The sequence below is a fragment of the Lotus japonicus genome, chromosome 4, assembly GCF_012489685.1.
Source record: "Lotus japonicus ecotype B-129 chromosome 4, LjGifu_v1.2".
In the NCBI taxonomy this organism is placed as follows: domain Eukaryota; kingdom Viridiplantae; phylum Streptophyta; class Magnoliopsida; order Fabales; family Fabaceae; genus Lotus; species Lotus japonicus.
In genome coordinates this window covers 64102594-64121126 of record NC_080044.1, presented here as the reverse complement: position 1 = coordinate 64121126, position 18533 = coordinate 64102594, and the positions used below count along the sequence as shown (strand labels likewise).

The 18533-nt window shown below is 38.8% G+C and overlaps 1 protein-coding gene across 1 annotated transcript; it reads left to right on the top strand.

The window, feature by feature from the left end:
• Positions 1 to 3039: 3039 nt before the first annotated feature.
• On the top strand, positions 3040 to 6311 carry LOC130713145 (replication protein A 70 kDa DNA-binding subunit E-like). Its single transcript, XM_057562941.1, has 11 exons — positions 3040 to 3195; positions 3331 to 3598; positions 3814 to 3910; positions 4023 to 4144; positions 4259 to 4343; positions 4444 to 4579; positions 4668 to 4822; positions 4951 to 5068; positions 5218 to 5409; positions 5510 to 5618; positions 6259 to 6311. The coding sequence occupies exons 1-11, from the start codon at positions 3040 to 3042 to the stop codon at positions 6309 to 6311; spliced, it is 1491 nt and encodes a 496-aa protein (XP_057418924.1).
• The last annotated feature ends 12222 nt before the right edge of the window (positions 6312 to 18533 follow it).

Here is an 18533-nt window from a genome sequence, read left to right as displayed (position 1 = left end):
ATAAAGTAAATTAAGTTATATAAGTTGTGTATGGTTTGCGCATTGAAATTATAATTTCAGAGTCTTCACTCTTCAGAGTCTGGATTGTCAGAGTCTTCTACACCATCAGAGATTCTGAGTCTTCAGAGTCTTTTGGTTGCTAGATCTTCTGGATCTCCATAACTTCTGGTGACTGAGTCCATATCAGAGTTTGTAAGACTTCAGATGTTCTGAAGCTTTCCCACTGTTCAGAGTGAACATGGAGAATGCGAAAGTGTTGCTTGGGTCACTCTTTATGCACAGTGCTTGTGATTTGTGTGAGACAGAATCAAGGTCAGAGCCTGTAAATAGCACACTCAGAAAAACACGTTAGAGTACCATAATTGTTCATATCAAAAGGTTAACTTGTAATCATCAAAACATAGAGTTGTACTACTAGATCAAAACTTGATCTTACAATCTTCCCCTTTTTGATGATGACAAAATTAAGATTTTTGATGAACAATTCTTAAACAATAAACTGAATTCACTCAGAGTTTAGGGATATAGAATAAGACTTATCATGATGTGAATAGTTTATCTTGTTCATTCTGAATTAAAGCCACCACTTGATTCTGAGCTTAGCTCCCTCTGAATCTAGATTCTGACCTAAATAATATAAGATTTCAGAGTGAAAAACTTATGACATAGATGAAATAGAATAATCAGAGCGCATAAGTATTCAGAGTCAACTGACAAGGTATCAGAGTTTTGGGTCAGAGTCAAACTAATATCACTTCAGAAGAAGTGAAATGTATTCCTTGTATTTGCCCAGTGACACATCTATGGTCATAAAAGTGGAACTCTTAAATTCTCCAAAAGAAAAATAAATCACACTAACACATCTTACACATCAAAAACTGGGTTGTACTCCCCCTTTTTGTCATAAGCAAAAAGCTTGGGGTGTGAAAAACTTAGCTTGAAGTACAAGGTACTCCCCCTTAGAGAATTTCTAAGTTTGAAGAAAAAATAAAATGATACAAGAATCAGAGTTAGGCGAAATAAATAGAAGAGTTAATGCAAAAGAAGAACGTTTACCACCGGCCAAGGAAGTAATGAAAGGGGTCAGTTACCAAGAACTTAACCTCGAGAAACTGTAGAAGCATTAACTTTCAGAGAGAAAGTGAAGCCTATATAAAGCGATGGAGAAAGAAGGTAAGCTTCACAACTGGAACAATTAAAAAAAATGGCATCATACATGGAAGCACTTGAAGAGCTCAGAAGGAAGGCCTGTGAGGAGGACTTGTTCCTGAACATAAGGCATCCAGAGGGTACAACGACCATATCAGAGCTAACGAGGACACTGCTTGAGGAGGACCTTCGTCCAGAGCTGAAGAACGACTTGAAGGAATTTCTTGCCTTCGTGGAAGAAGTTCAAGAACTCAGCCAGCTTGAGCTGAGGCTACTGGAAGAAAGGAAGACCATAGAGGAGAAGCTCAAGACAACAGAAGAGGTTCTGGAGAGGGAAGATCTGAACGTCAGTCTCAACAACATCCAGTATTCACTGGATCGTCTGGAGAGGGAGAGGTCAGAGCAGCGTCAAGAGTGCAGAAGAATGAGGAAGGATCCTCCATTCTAGACTTTAGGAAAAATAAAATGTATGATGTAAATAAAATGATTATGAATAAAAAAAATTTTGCAAACACAAGTTGACATATATATATATATATGCAAAGAGAAATATATGCAAAGAGAAACAGTAACCAACAAAGCAGAATAGCTAAAGTAACTTAAAGAAGATAATAAAAGGAAGTTAAAATAAAGTAAGTTAAGAGGGAAAACAGAGAGATCCTAAAACTAGGGTTTATCAGTGCGACGCAGAAGTTCCATCATCATTTGCTTCATGTCCTGTAGCATAGATTCATGAGTATCAAGACGTTGTTCCATGAGGTCGAGTCTGGAGGAGCTTGACGGTGTGGAGCTGGAAGGAACATTCTGAGCTGCTTGATGAGCTGTAGTGGAAGCAGAAGCAGCAGGAGTAAAAACCACTGGTGCAAGTTTATGTTTATTATTTATTAGTTAGTAATTAATGGTATTTACATAAAAATATATTTTCCAATTTTAAGACAACTTTTTTTAATTGATATATAAATAAATTGTGATCTTGTTTTATTTTCTTTTATTTTATATAATAGTGATTGGGCTTTTTGTGTGGAAAAACTTTGAAAAGGATTTGACATTGGCTTCTGTTATATACACGTGTGGTTTGCATTCGGAATGTCAATGAGGGAAGATTTTGTTAGGCTTAGAAGGATCTGGCATATGTGGTGTTCCTCTGTTTCGTATTTTGGGTAAGTTTCAGGTTGTAAAGGTGCTGCTGATTTTTTGGTAAATTGACAGGTTAGGGGCAAGGTGTCTGCCTTTTGAAGTGTTGTTTTCATGAAGTGGGCGTGAAAAGGGATATGGTGAATTCGAAAAGTCTTTTTGCCGCTTTGTCCATTATCTACTTGTTGAAGGTGATTTATATGTCATCTATCAGACTCTTCAGTACATGTCAGGTGATTGGTACTTGCATGTTTCCAATTTTTTTCAGTTACTATTGTAGATTTTTATTATGTCTAACCGATTGGTAAACTAAGGGATATCTTTTATAATTAATTATTATATTATACATGAGCTGTGTGTCTGAAGTAAATAACAAATTAGTTTATCTTAGTTGTTCTTTTTGGAAACAGTCCTAAAGGGTGTCTCTTATATGAGTTAAAATGATGGTAATCAGTTGTGATGTATAGTTAGGTTTAGTTAGATGGATTAAAATATCATTTTATTAAGCTTGGGTGCAATAGGCTGCTTTTACTGACAGGTACTCAAGTTATAGATAAAACTTCGTAATACGCAGTAAAAGTTAGGGATAAACTTTATCATTTATAATTGTTTAATAAAAAATTTTGAATTACAAAATTGTAAGAGCCCGCCTATATTGCCTATATAAGATAGTAATGTGTTGTGGTCCAAGCTAAACGTGTTAGTAGTATTCAGTCTTTGCTTAAGATAAAGTTTCAAAACTTGGAGTAATTTGTGATGGCTAACTCTTTCTCTCTGGGTATTGTTAATGCCTTGTGTCCACCATCTCAAATTTGGAGTGTGATAGCGAGGGTAGTCAGGCTTTGGACTGTGTACACATGTAATGGAAATGGAGTACCAAAATCAGTGGAGATAATTCTTATGGATCAATATGTATGTAGTATGATCTGAGAATTGTTTTATTTCAGAAGTCATTCAAAGTTTAATTTGGTTATTATTGGATAGTTATTAAGTGTGATTTATGATTGTTTGTTGTGAATAATAAATGCTATATGGTTTCATTTGAAGGGAGGCAAGATTCAATGCTCTCTAAGGAGAGAAATGTATGTTAAATGGGGACAAACATTCATGGAAGGGAATGTATATAAGATAACTTTTGGTCGGTTGGTGCCTAATTTGGGACCTATTCGTGCAACTGAACATCCCTTCAAGATTCTTCTTAATCATGATTCTATTGTTGTGCCATGTGAGAACACAAAAATTCCGATGTGGGGTCTTTCTCTAAAGAATTCAGAACAAGTAAATATGGCTTGTGGACGGTCAGATTGTTTAGTTGGTAAGAATATTAAAATGTGTGATAAGTTTTATGCTTCATAGTGGTATGTAGAATCACTTATGGATTTTATAGGTTTCCTTAAGCTATTGCAGTTCTGAAAACTTGCATAAATTTGTGGTTGATTTCAGTAGCTGTGTAGGGTTATTAACTTGTTATATTAACTAATGTATGGTATGCATAGACGTTAAGTTTATAATTTATTTGTTATTGTGCAGATTTTATTGGGTTGCTCACATGTATTGTTGAAGAAAGGACTTGTGTTAAAAAAGGGAAGATGTCTAAGATGATGATCATAGAGCTTGCTGATGACAAGTAATTTTCATATCCTGTTTAGTTAAGAACTAAACTATTATTTAGTGCATGTGTTTGTTGGTCTACTCTGTATTTATAATTTCATTCTTGTTTGTGTTAATTTTATATTTAGGGGGAGAGTTCAATGTGTTTTGTTTGAAGAGCATGCCAAATTTGTCACGGACTATCTGTCTATTCATTCTACTGAAGAAGCAATCTTGGTTTTCCAGTTAGCCAAAATAAAAAAATTCAGAGGTATAAAGCTTGTATAAAACTTGATATATTGTTTGACTATAAATGGTGAGGTGTTTTGTTTGTATTTTTGTAATAAGTAGGTAATTTCTTGATTTATGTAACATGTATTTTTAGGAAAAAGTGTGCTTCAAGGTGTAGTGGGTGCAACGAGGCTAAGTTTTAACGCTCAAATCCCGGAGGTTTTATCATTCTGGAATGAGTATGTTTTTGTTCACAATTGAAACCTCTTTGTAGATTAAGGTTTTTTTTTTGAGTTAGGTGGATATAATCTACTTGTGCTTTTATTTCTTCTTTTTCAGGATTATGGTGACTGATACTCAGTTTGCTGATGAAGCTGGGTTTAATATGATTGAAAATTCTGTTGTTTCAGTGTATGATGATTTTATTAAGAATCATCCAAGAAAAACTGTGAAATCATTGAATGAAACGATTGAGGTTTTTGTAATTTCTTTCATTAAGAGATGTTTTATTTCTTTAGTACCTTGTGTTTGTGGAAAGAATGAATTAAGATGTATAAATGCAGGATGGAGATTTTGTTGTTCGAGCGAAGATAGTTACACTTTTGGAAGATGATAGCTGGTGGTACCTAGCTTGCAAGTGCTCTCGTGCAGTTATGAATGAGAATGGGCATTATTACTGTTCTGGCTGCTTTAGACTTGTTAATTATGTTGCTCCTAGGTATATGTTATAAATCTTGACATTTAAAATCTGCAAGGGATATTTATTTTTCAGGAGTTTGAAGTTGTACTTAGTTGTTGTGTTGTTTTTATAAAAACCTAAATGACTTGTGTTCTTGATGTTGTTAGGTTTAGGATTAAGCTACAAGTCTCTGATGGGGTAGATTATGCTGATTTTGTGATGCCCGATTCAATTGCTGAAAATCTGCTAAAGAAAACATGTAGTCAGATGCTAAATGAAGTTGAGGTATATATATATATATATATGTGTGTGTGTGTGTGTGTGGGAATTTATGATTTTGATTTGATTATTTTCGATTTTGTTGTCTAATTTAGTCTTAGTTGATGAGTTTAAATATCTCTAAATATGTATTCATCAATTGTTAAATTGTTTAGGATCCGAACTGCACTCGTGCTACCACTGTTATGCAGGAAGGGTTGGTTGGAAGGGATTTGCTATTTAAGGTTGAGAAGAATTTGGTGAATGTGTACAACTTTGAGGATCCATATACTGTGAAACGTGTTTGTGATGATTTTGATCTTATGGAAGTGTTTATGGCAAATTCATCTGTTGAGACTCCCATTATGGTTTGTTTATGTTATTTTGGTGCTTAATTTTGTTCTACTGGGTTAGTATTGGAAACAACAATTTGGTAAAATAGTTAATTGTTTATTTGATATCTTGTAGGCAAAGTTCCCCAGTTCATTTTCTGAGTTGAACCTTGATGATTATGAGATAGATATGGAGTTATTGGGAAGCCCTCCTGATTTAGTGGTCCCTGTGATTGTGAAGCCAGGTACCTATTGAAAGGAGCACTACAGAATATGGTGGTTGCTCAAAATCATTCAAGAGAAAGCTAGAGGATGAATTTGTTGTGGAGGAAGAATTTCAGAATGTGAAGTTTAAGGAGTGCAAGTATGGAACAGATTAGTACTTGTGTGAAAGTGGGGGTGTTTATTCCTTGGTTTTGAAAACAAGTTAATAACTATGGGTAGTTTTTTTGTAGACCATAGTTGCACTATTTGATATCAAGGAAACTAAGAAGTTGGTAGGTTAATCAGTTGGAATATTAGGTAGTGTTTGTAGGTTAATGTTTATTTTGGCTTACTCTAAGCAATTTGTAGTCTTGTTTTGTTAACTACTTGATGACTAAAATTGTTTATGTAATGAATGTATGTATCCATGTTTATATATAAGTTGATGATCTTGTATAGTTCTTTGAATGTCGAGTTACTATTTTGTCATATACATGTTATATAGTTTTGCTATATTGTGTTTGGGTTTTTATTGACTTTGGAGTTTATGTTATTTAAGTACTTTTTATGTGAAAGTTTTTTGGGGATAGAATTTGTATCATTAAGAGTAAAATGATTTCAGGGTTTCAACTTCTTTTGTTATATGTAAGTATTCAGTGTTCATGATCTGATACTATTTAGGTTCTGGAACTGGCTTAAAGAGAAAAGTCAAGCTTCAAGTGTTTTATTTGTGACTGACAAACTATCCTCCTTTGTTCCAATCTTGTTTGTTATATATTTTTCTCTTGAGCAGAGGCTAACTTGTACTGTGGATTGTGTTTCTACTGTTTTTGCTGCTGCATTGTGGAAAAGGTTACTCCTCGAGTGCACTTGGGCTTCTTTTAATGGCAATGAGACTTTGACCAAATGTTTGTGATAACCATTGGAAAATGAAGTATTGACCAGTATCACTGAGTTTCAAGTATATTCACTGCCACAATGAAAACAGCTTTACATGGGGTGCACATGAAAACTGATTGAGTTCAACAGCATAGTGATAAGATTTTTATTCTATTACTGATTAGTATTAAAATATTATATCCACCAACTATTTTAAAAAACAAATCATTATTGTATTTATTAATCTTTTTAATTCCTTCTCAATTTCAGAATCAATCAGTAAAAAAACTTGATATATCATGTAGATTTTTGACCGTAATTTAGTATAAGTAAAATAATTTATTTCTTTGTTGACCAGATTTTTATTTGCTTAAATTTTGTTTTGAAACAAAAGCTGAATACATGTTTTATCTATTTTTTTTATTTGGTCTTGCTTGGTCTATTTCCTATTGTTGCTTTGTTGTCTTGATCTTTTATTTAGTCACAAGGGAGAGTTTGTTCTCTTGACCTATGTTCATTTATGAATGTTTCTGTTTTCTAAAATTATATAATTTCATTATGTTGAAACAGCTGTTTTCTGTTATAGAATTATGGAAATGGTTGTGGGAATTTTGTTGTCCAAATAATAAAAGAGGGTGAGTAGGAATAAAGTAAATTAAGTTATATAAGTTGTGTATGGTTTGCGCATTGAAATTATAATTTCAGAGTCTTCACTCTTCAGAGTCTGGATTGTCAGAGTCTTCTACACCATCAGAGCTTCTGAGTCTTCAGAGTCTTTTGGTTGCCAGATCTTCTGGATCTCCAGAACTTCTGGTTACTGAGTCCATATCAGAGTTTGTAAGACTTCAGACCTGCTGAAGCTTTTCCACTGTTCATGTTTATCATGGTCAATGCGAAAGCGTTTCTTGGGTCACTCTTTATGCACAGTGCTTCTGATTTGTGTGGAATTGAATTGAGGTCAGAGCCTGTAATTAGCACACTTAGAAAAACACGTTAGAGTACCATAATTGTTCATATCAAAAGGTTAACTTGTAATCATCAAAACATAGAGTTGTACTACTAGATCAAAACTTGATCTACAATCTCCCCCTTTTTGATGATGACAAAACTAAGATTTTAGATGAACAATTCTTAAACATTAAACTGAATTCACTCAGAGTTTAGAGATATAGAATAAGACTTATCCTGATGTGAATTGTTTATCTTGCTCATTCTGAATTCAAGTCACTGCTTGATTCTGAGCTTAGCTCCCCCTGAATCTAATACTTGATGAAAACGTTAGAAGAGTCTAGATTCTGAGCTAAATAATATAAGAGTTCAGAGTGAAAATCTTATGACAGATGAAATAGAGTAATCAGAGCGCATAAGTAATCAGAGTCAACGGACAAGGTATCAGAGTCAAACTAAAATCACTTCAGAAGAAGTGAAATGTATTCCTTGTATTTGCCCATTGACACATCTATGGTCATAAAGGTGGAACTCTTATATTCTCCAAAAGAAAATAAATCACACTAACACATCTTACACATCAAAAACTGGGTTGTACTCCCCCTTTTTGTCATAAGCAAAAAGCTTGGGGTGTGAAAAACTTAGCTTGAAGTACAAGGTACTCCCCCTTAGAGAAGGTCTAAGTTTGAAGAAAACCAAAACGATGCATGAATCAGAGTTAGGCGAAATAAATAGAAGAGTTAATGCACAAGAAGAACGTTTACCACCGGCCAAGGGAGTAAAGAAAAGGGTCAGTTACCAAGAACTTAACCTCGAGAAATCGTAGGAGCATTAACTTTCAGAGAGAAAGTGAAGCCTATATAAGCGATGGAGAAAGGGGTAAGCTTCACAACTCGAGCACTTTCAACAAAGGAAATATGGCATCATACATGGTAGCACTAGAAGAGCTGAGAAAGAAAGCCTTTGAGGAGGACTTGTTCCTCAACATTAGGCATCCAGAGGGTACAACAACCATCTCAGAGCTAACACGAACACTGTTGGAGAAGGACCTGCGTCCAGAGCTGAAGAAAGACTTGAGGGAATTTCTTGCCTTCGTGGAGGAAGTGCAAGAACTCAGCCAGCTCGAACTGAAGCTGCTGGAAGAGAAGGAAATTATAGAGAAGAAGCTCAAGACTTCAGAAGAAATTCTGGAGATGGATGAGCTGAACGTCAATCTTAACAACATCCAGTATTCACTGGATCGTCTGGAGAAGGAGAGGTCAGAGCAGCGCCAAGAGTGCAGAAAAATGAGGAGGGATCCTCCATTCTAGGATTTTAGGAAAAAGAAAAAAATGTATAATGTAAACGCAGTTTATTATGAATAAAGAAAATTTTGCAACCATAATGTCAGATATATATATGCATAGATAATCACAAATGACCAAAGTAAAGTAATTAAAAAGAAAGAAACAAAAATTAACGAAATAAAACGAAGTTAAAGAAAAAATAAAAGCGAAGAGATCCTAAAGCTAGGGTTTATCAGATCGACGCAGAAGTTCCATCATCATTTGCTTCATTTCGATCAGCATAGACTCATGAGTATTAAGACGTTGTTCCACGGTGTCGAGTCTGGACGAGCTTGAATGAGTAGAGCTGGAAGGAACATTCTGAGCAGCTTGATTAGCAGGAGTGGAAGCAGAAGCAACCGGAGTAAAAACCACTGGTGCCAGTCTACGGGCTTCAGCTTCAGCTTCAAGTCTCTCTGCCTCTAATCTGGCTTGTTCATCTTGAGCTGCGGCTAGACGTGCAGCTTCTTCTGCTTGCTCTTGCTTTCTTCTGGCCTCTTCAATAGCTTCAAGAAGCTTCTGTCTCTGTTCTTGTTCATGAAGAGCCACCCTTCTAGCAAACCTTTGCTTGGCAGCCTCGATCCTCTGACTTCCCTCTGCATGCAGGAGCTGCATGATAACTGGAACTTGAGCCACTAGCCAAGTGCTCAGACTGTGCCACTCTTCATCCACATAGTCAGCATTCTCGCTTAGGTCAGTCTGACCTTGCACATTGCATAGCATCAAAGAAGCTTCTTGATGGAAAATATTGATGCACTCAGAGAGAGATGTGGGTCGGAGGTGAGTGTAAGGAATGAAGGTATGAAAAACGGTAGAAAGGGGGGTTTGAATAACGTTTTCAGTACAAAACTACCACCTTAAAGATTTTAACAAATCTTTTCGAGAACTAAGTGCAAAAGATAGAGATAGAAAAGCACACAAGGATTTTATCCTGGTTCACTTGATAAATCACTCAAGCTACTCCAGTCCACCCGTTAAGGTGATTTCTTCCTTCTTAGAATGAAGGCAATCCACTAATCAGGTAAGAGTTACAACTGCACTTGAAACCTACAAGTGACTAACAATTACACTGACTTAGCTCACACTAAGATTCACTCTCTTAGTCTTCTCTAGGATCCGATCAACCTTGATCTCCTAAAGGAAAAATCAAACAACTGTTTGAGGTTGGTGTTTACAAGGGTTTGCTTCTGAATAAGCTGAGTGTAAACTAAAATAAATTACAAGATGAAAGAAAGCTTAGAATATTTTGAATATCTTGCGCGTGTGTTGCTTCTTCTATTCACTTCTCTTCTTCTATTCTAGCAGCTTCTTTCAATCTTCAGCCTCTATATATACTCCAAGGATTAGGGTTGAGCGTTGCATGGAAATGCTACCGTTGGAGGGCAGTTCTGGAAAATCCAGCTTCTGCTGTGGCTGAGAACGTTAGGTAGGTCGTCAGGAAGGTACACTTGCTTTTGTACTTGGATAGCGACTTGACCTTTTAACCTAGGAGACTTCTGATCAGAGGAATGCTTCGTATTGGAACTTGTGAAGCCGGTTGATCAGAGTCAGAGGGAAAGCACAGATCCTCTGACCATTGTATCTTCTGATTCTGAACTCAGAGGGAAGAACATGGCCTTCAGAGTTTCTTGCTTCTGGACTTCAGAGTTTCCACTATTCAGCTTCTGGATCTTCAGAGTCTTCTACACCATCGGAACATCTGAACCTTCAGTGTTTCTTGGTTGTCAGAACTTCTGGATCATCAGAGCTTCTAGCGACTGAGTCCTCATCAGAGTTTGTATAGCTTCAGATCTTCTGAAGCTTTTCCACTGTTCATACTGAACATGGTGAATGCGAAAGCGTTGCTTGGGTTACCCTTTATACACAGTGCTTCTGATTTGTGTGAAATTGAGTCAGGGTCAGAGCCTGTAAATAGCACACTCAGAAAAACACGTTAGAGTACCACAATTGTTCATATCAAAAGGTTAACTTGTAATCATCAAAACATAGAGTTGTACTACTAGATCAAAACTTGATCTTACAATCTCCCCCTTTTTGATGATGACAAAACTAAGATTTTTGATGAACAATTTCTTAAACATTAAACTGAATTCACTCAGAGTTTAGAGATATAGAATAAGACTTATCCTGATGTGAATAGTTTATCTTGCTCATTCTGAATTCAAGTCACTGCTTGATTCTGAGCTTAGCTCCCCCTGAATCTAATACTTGATGAAAACGTTAGTAAAGTCTAGATTCTGAGCTAAATCATATAAGAGTTCAGAGTGAAAAGCTTATGACATAGATGAAAAACGAATAATCAGAGCGCATAAGTGATCAGAGTCATGGACAAGGTATCAGAGTCTTGGGTATCAGAGTCAACTTAGAATCACTTCAGAAGAAGTGAAATGTATTCCTTGTATTTGCCCAGTGACACATCTATGGTCATGAAGGTGGAACTCTTAAAATCTCCAAAAGAAAAATAAGTCACACTAACACATCTTACACATCAAAAACTGGGTTTACTCCCCCTTTTTGTCATAAGCAAAAAGCTCGGGGTGTGAAAAACTTAGCTTGAAGTACAAGGTACTCCCCCTTAGAGAAGGTCTAAGTTGAAAGAAAATGAAGACGATGCAAGAATCAGAGTGAGGCGATAATAAATAGAAGAGTTAATGCAAGGGATGAACGTTTACCACCGGTCAAGTGAGTAAATAGAAGGGTCAGTTACCAAGTACTTAACCTCGAGAAACTGTAAGAGCATTAACTTTCAGAGAGAAAGTGAAGCCTATATAAAGCGTTGGAGAGAAAGGTAAGCTTCACAGCTCGAATAATTTTCAGTAAGAAAAATGGCATCATACAGAATGGCATTAGAAGAGCTCAGAAGGAAGGCGTTTGAGGAAGATATGTTCCTCAATATTAGGCATCCCGATGGTACAAAGACCATACAAGAGCTGACGAAGACACTGCTGGAAGAAGATCTTGGTCCAGAGATGGAGAAAGATCTGAAGGAGTTCCTCTGCTTCGTGGAAGAGATTCAGGAGCTTTGCCAGCGGGAGCTGAATCTGCTGGAAGAGAAGGAGACTGTGGAAAAGAGACTCAAGACGACAGAAGATAGTCTAGAAAAAGATGATCTGAGCATCAAACTTGGCAACATAGAGTATGCATTGGATCGTCTGGAGAAGGAAAGAGTGGAGCAGCGCCAAGAATGCAGAAGAATGAGGAAGGATCCTCCATTCTAGATATAGGGAATAATGTATGATGGAAGGAATTATGATGTAAACATAGAACAATTATGAATAAAACAGGTTTTGCAAACCTATGTGCCACAAATATATATAGATATATGCATATAGAGTCACAAATGAACAAATTAAAGTAAGTAAATAAGCAGAGTTTAAATAAAACAACGTTAAATAAAAAGAAAAAGGAAGAAAAAGAAGAGATCCTAAAAACTAAGATTTGTCAGAACGGCGCAGAAGTTCCATCATCATGTGCTTCATCTCAATCAGCATGGATTCATGAGTGTCAAGACGTTGTTCCATGATGTCGAGTCTGGATGAGCTTGTCGGAGTAGAGCTGGAAGGAACGTTCTGAGCAGCTTGAGGTTCTGGAATGGAAGCAGAAGCAGCAGGAGTAAACAGAACTGGTGCAAGTCGCTCTGCCTCAGCTTCAGCTTCAAGACGTTCTGCCTCAAGTCTGGCTTGGTCAGCCTGAGCTGCGGCTTGACGGGCAGCTTCTTCTTCTTGTTCTTTCTGTCTCTTGGCTTCTTCAATGGCTTCAAGAAGCTTGGTTCTCTGTTCGAGTTCATGAAGAGCCACCCTCCTAGCAAACCTTTGCTTTGCAGCCTCAATGCTCTGACTTCCCTCTGCATGCAGGAGCTGCAGCATAACGGGAAACTGAGCCACCAGCCAAGTGCTCAAATTGTTCCACTCATCAGCCACATTTTCAGCATTCTCACTGAGGTCAGTCTGACCGTGCACATTGCGGAGCCTCAAGGAGGCTTCATGATTGAAAATATTGATGCACTCAGAGAGAGATGTGGGTTGAAGGTGAGTATAGGGAATGATGGAGAGGTGGGGTGCAGGAGAGGCTGGGTGATTGCTGCTATGAGCTTCAGAGGCACCTTGTGGAGAACCAATGTTAATTATGGGAGCATTGGGTTCAGAGGTTCCACGGTGAGGGTCTGAAGTTTCAACCAGAGGGTGAGGTGATCTAACCGAGGATTGGTTAGATACTGATTGTGCAGGTTCAGGGTCTGGTTGAATTGGCTCTTGTTGGTCAGGGACAGGGTGAGCCTGTTGGACTAAGGGGTCTACCTCTTGGATAGGATTGGCCAAGATAGGTTCATCTGGGTCAACTAGACGTTCAGGTCTAGGGCCAGGATATTGCCTAGGGCTTGGACAGGTAAGGTAATATTCTTCCAAGGCAGATACCTTCTCTTTCCTAACCTCCATGAATTTTCTAAGTGATTCAGAGGTATTGGAGGGAGGAGAGTCAAAGACATTGATGGGGAAGGATACAGGTGTGAAGGCTGATGAAGAGTCTGTATCCGTGGTTCTGACAGCAGGACGTGCTGATGCTCTGGGAGCAGAGTGATCAGACGTTCTGGGTTGTGGTTCTGTTGGTTTGGGTTCTGATTGGTTGGGGATGATGGGTTCAGAAGTTAATGGGTCGTATGGAATGGTAAGGAGAGAGGTTGGATCTTCTGACCTAGAGGGTTGGTTCTGAAGCAAATTCCAGAGTGGTGCTTCAGTAGGAGAAGGTTGAAAGAATGAAGATCTTGGGGAATGTGGTGGAGAGGTGGTTTGTGCGGCTGGCTGGGATTCATGAATAGGAGTGAGGGGATTTGAAGAGTGTTGGAGTAAGGCAGAAATTGGGAGTGCATCAAATAAATTCAAATCATCATCAGAGGTAAGTGCAGGCTTACTTGTATGTGCTGATGATCGAGTCACTCTGGCCGGAGGTTCAGTCCTTCTGACCTCTGCAGCAGCTGGTTCCACCCGAGTAGGCTTCACCACAATTCTGACTTTCTTCTGCTTCTTCTTTGGAGGACCATCCTCACTATCATCACCATCATCATCATCAGGCTTGCTCTTCGCCTTCTTGACCAGAGGGACATCAGATTCCTCTGAGGATTCGTCCAGAACCATCTTCCTCTTGGTTTTCTTCTTGGGAGGAGAAGGAAACTCTGGAGCTGGTGGAAGTCTGCTGACGAAATCATCAAGGTCAATCTCGAATCCTTGAGCCCTTAGGTCTTCAACATAGCATCTGATGGCTTCAGGATGGTCTGCTTGAGTCCACAGAGGGTAGTCATTCAGAGGCATTCTTCTTCCTCTGATCTCAGAAGATGTGTCCTCATGAGCAGGAGCAATCTTCTTCTGGACTAAGCCCATCTTCTTCAGAGAGTTGGCAGTGAAGACATCGCTAACAATTGTGCTCAAATCCTCTGTGCAACCAGCATTGATCAAATCTTGCACCAAGTTGCTTTCAATGAGAAAGTCTGAGAGCAGCCTCCCAAAAGGGATATATTTGATGGCTGACTTGATGGAGGAGGTGGTGCGAGACTTCCGGATGCATTCCTTCAAATAGGAGAACAGGAAGTAGGGAAGGCAGATCTTCTCCTTGTCTTGAATGAAGAACAGCATCGCCTTCTGATTGAAGTTGATGTAGTCTGGAGAACTGCCCTTTGGTCGTTGATTGATGCAGTTGAGCAGGATCTTGTGCCAGATTCTCAGTTTGGGGTGAAGGTCCATCACTTTGTAGCTCGTCTTGCCCGGTTTGAAAGTGGTGTACAGGGCCTTGTTGACGATGTCCTTGGTTCTGGGTTTCAGCTTCGATTCCGTCAGTGAGAACCGATACCCATGAGCAGTTTCTGCACCTAGCAGATTCACGAATGACTTCTCCGTGATGATGATCTTCCTACCCAGTATGTAAGAGACCACCTGAGTGTCATCACAATCAGCGTGCTTCCAGAATTCCTTTACTAGCTTCTCATACACCGGTCCTCGAAGTCGATTGAAGTAGTTTCCCCAACCTTGAGCTTGGACTTCAGGACGGAGATCAAACCCATTTGCAGCCAAGTTGTCGAGGTTGAATCTCCATTCTGCAAGGACTTGGAGTTCCTCAGGAGGAAATACACAGTGAACGGCACAGCCCCGTTCTGCAATAGGAACAATCTCCTCTTGATCTTGAGCTTGTTCTTGTGCTGGGTTCTCAGAGCCCCGTTGACCCGTTGCCAAACCGACTACCATGTGAGGGAACTGAGGTGCATCTGCAGTAGATCTTCTGGTTTGTCTCACCATTTTGAAGAGGTTGAAGGTTTGAGGTAGAAGATGAAGTTTGAAGGATGAAGAGAGATCGAGAGAGAAATCACGAAGGAAGCGGTTTTGAAAAGCAGGGAGTGCGAGAGTGAAAACCGGAAGTGAGAGAGAACGTGTGTGTATAGTGGGTTTTATCAAATAACCGTTGTTGATTCAAAAAGCACTTTAAGATCAACGGTTGAAAATTAAAGATAGACAGTAACAGTAAAATACACAATCACACACAGGAGATAAGCATATCTACACGCAATCACAACAGACTGTCACACGGGCACAAGGAACTATGCATCAGAAATTCTGACGCACGTGTTGTTGTCTCAGCTTCAGAGTCAGTACCAGTGGGCACACACACTCTGATTGAGTTACCTTCTGGACTAGACATCTTCTGATCAAGAAGTATCATAGTCAGAGGTTCTGATCTATCTTCACTCTGGACAAAAGTCCATGTTTAGATTTTTCAGAATAAAATTAAATCTATCTTCAGCTAAGGGCTTTGTAAAGATATCTGCCCATTGATGGTCAGTATCAACAAACTTCAGAAGAAGTACGCCCTTCTGCACATAATCTCTAATGAAGTGATACTTTACCTCAATGTGCTTTGCCCTTGAATGCAAGATAGGATTCTTGCTCAACGAAATTGCAGCAGTGTTATCACAATAGATTGGGATATTGCTCTCAAGGATCTGATAATCCTCCAGCTGATGTTTCATCCAGAGCATCTGAGTGCTGCATATTGCTGCTGAGATATATTCTGCCTCTGCAGTTGATAGAGCAATGGTTGATTGCCTCTTGCTTGCCCATGAGACTAGATTGCTTCCCAGAAATTGACAATTTCCAGAAGTACTTTTTCTCTCTGTTCTATCTCCAGCATAATCAGCATCACAATAACCTGAAAGCTTATACTCTGATGTTTTCTTATACATCAAGCCAAGGTTAGTGGTGCCTTTCAGATACCTTAGGATCCTCTTAACAGCAGTTAAGTGGGTTTCCCTTGGATCTGATTGGAAACGAGCACATAAATGAACACTAAATAGTATGTCTGGCCTAGATGCAGTTAAGTACAGAAGTGAACCTATCATGCCACGATAGAGCTTCTGACATACTTTACCACTTATATCTTCTTTTTCCAGAATGCATGTTGGATGCATTGGAGTCTTGGCCACTGTAGATTCCAGCATATTGAACTTCTTCAGAAGTTCCTTAGTGTACTTGCTCTGATGGATATATGTTCCTTCTGGTGTTTGATCAACTTGTATTCCCAGAAAGTACTTTAATTCTCCCATCATACTCATCTCAAATTCAGCCTGCATCATCTCAGAAAATTCTTTGCATAGAGATTGATTAGCAGAACCAAATATAATATCATCAACATAAATTTGCACAATTAAGATATCATCTTTATAAGTCTTGCAAAAGAGAGTTGTATCTACTTTACCCCTTACAAACTCATTCTCCAGAAGGAATGAGCTAAGTCTCTCATACCATGCTCTGGGAGCTTGCTTCAGACCGTAGAGTGATTTCTTCAATTTGAACACATGGTCTGGTTTCTTTTCATCTTCAAAACCTGGGGGTTGATGAACATAGACTTCCTCTGAGATATAACCATTTAGGAAGGCACTCTTTACGTCCATCTGATGTAGAACTATGTTGTGATTTACTGAGAAAGAAATCAATAGTCTGATTGCTTCCAGTCTTGCTACTGGAGCAAATGTTTCAGTGTAGTCTATTCCTTCCTGCTGGCTGTAGCCTTGAGCAACTAGCCTTGCCTTGTTTCTGACTACATCTCCTTTCTCATTTAGCTTGTTTCTGAATACCCATTTCGTTCCAATAACATGGACATTCTCAGGCTTCTTCACTAAGCTCCAAACATCGTTCTTGGAGAATTGATTCAATTCTTCTTCCATGGCCAGAATCCAATCCTTGTCCTGAAGAGCTTCATCTATGGACTTGGGTTCAATTAAGGACACCAATCCTTTCAGACTCAGCAAGGTCTCTTCAGAGGGTCTGAAGGCAGATCTGGTTCTGACTGGTTCATCTTTGTTGCCCAGAATCAATTCCTTAGGATGAGCTGCAGTGATTCTGCTCTTCTTCAGAGTTTGTGAGTTAGAGGGACCAGCTTCTTCCTCTGGTTCATCTTCCTCTGGCTCAACTTCCTCTGGAGCTTTGCCTTTGTCAGAAACATTAATGCTTAAATCTGCAAACTTTTCAACTAGCTTTGACTGGTCAGAGTCAAGCTTATCATCAAATCTAACATGAATAGATTCTTCAATAGTCTTAGCATCAGTATTATAAAATCTAAAACCTTTAGATCTATCAGAATAACCAAGTAATAGACACTTAGAAGATTTAGCATCAAATTTATGCAATCTATCCTTAGTATTGAGAACATAACAAACACAGCCAAAAGGATGAAAATAAGAAATGTTGGGTTTTATGTTCTTCCACAATTCATAAGGAGTCTTATTCAGAATTGGTCTCACAGAGATTCTGTTCTGAATGTAACATGCTGTATTTACTGCCTCTGCCCAAAAGTGCTTAGCCATGCCAGTTTCTTGGAGCATGGTTCTAGCCATCTCCTGAAGAGTTCTATTCTTCCTCTCAACAACACCATTTTGTTGAGGAGTTCTGGGACAAGAGAAATCATGTGTAATTCCATAGGAATCAAACAGACTCTCAAACTTGTCATTCTCAAACTCTCCACCATGGTCACTTCTGACACGCACAATTCTACAAGCCTTCTCGTTTTGCACTTGAGCAATGAAGGTAGAGAACACAGCATGAGACTCATCCTTGCGGGTTAGAAACTTTACCCATGTCCAGCGGCTATAGTCATCAACGATAACCATCCCATATCTCTTGCCACCTATAGACTCAGTTTTCACTGGTCCAAACAGGTCGATATGCAGAAGTTCTAACGGCCTTGAGGTTGAGACAACATTCTTTGCCTTGAAAGGGACTTTTGTGAATTTGCCTTTCTGACATGCTTCACAAAGAGCGTCTGAAGCGAACTTCAGATTGGGTAAGCCCCTGACAAGGTTTAGCTTGCTCAGCTGAGAAATCTTTCTCATACTGGCATGCCCTAACCGTCTATGCCATACCCACTGCTCTTCATTAACAGACAGAAGGCACTTCACATTCTGAGCCTCCAACTCAGATAATCTGATCTTATAAATGTTGTTCTTCCTCTTGCTGTTAAACAGAACAGAGCCATCGATCTGACTTATAGCCCGGCAGGACTTTTGATTGAATATAACATCATAACCCTTGTCAGCTAATTGACTTATAGACAATAAGTTATGTGTTAAGCCGTCTACCAATAAAACATTATCAATGCATGGACTACTATCTACACATATAGTACCAGTACCAATAATTTTACCCTTTTCATTTCCTCCAAAGCCAACTTCGCCTCCAGGCTTAAGTTTCAGCTCTCGGAACATACGCTTTTCTCCCGTCATGTGACGCGAGCATCCACTGTCCAGATACCATGATTGGTGTTTCAGTG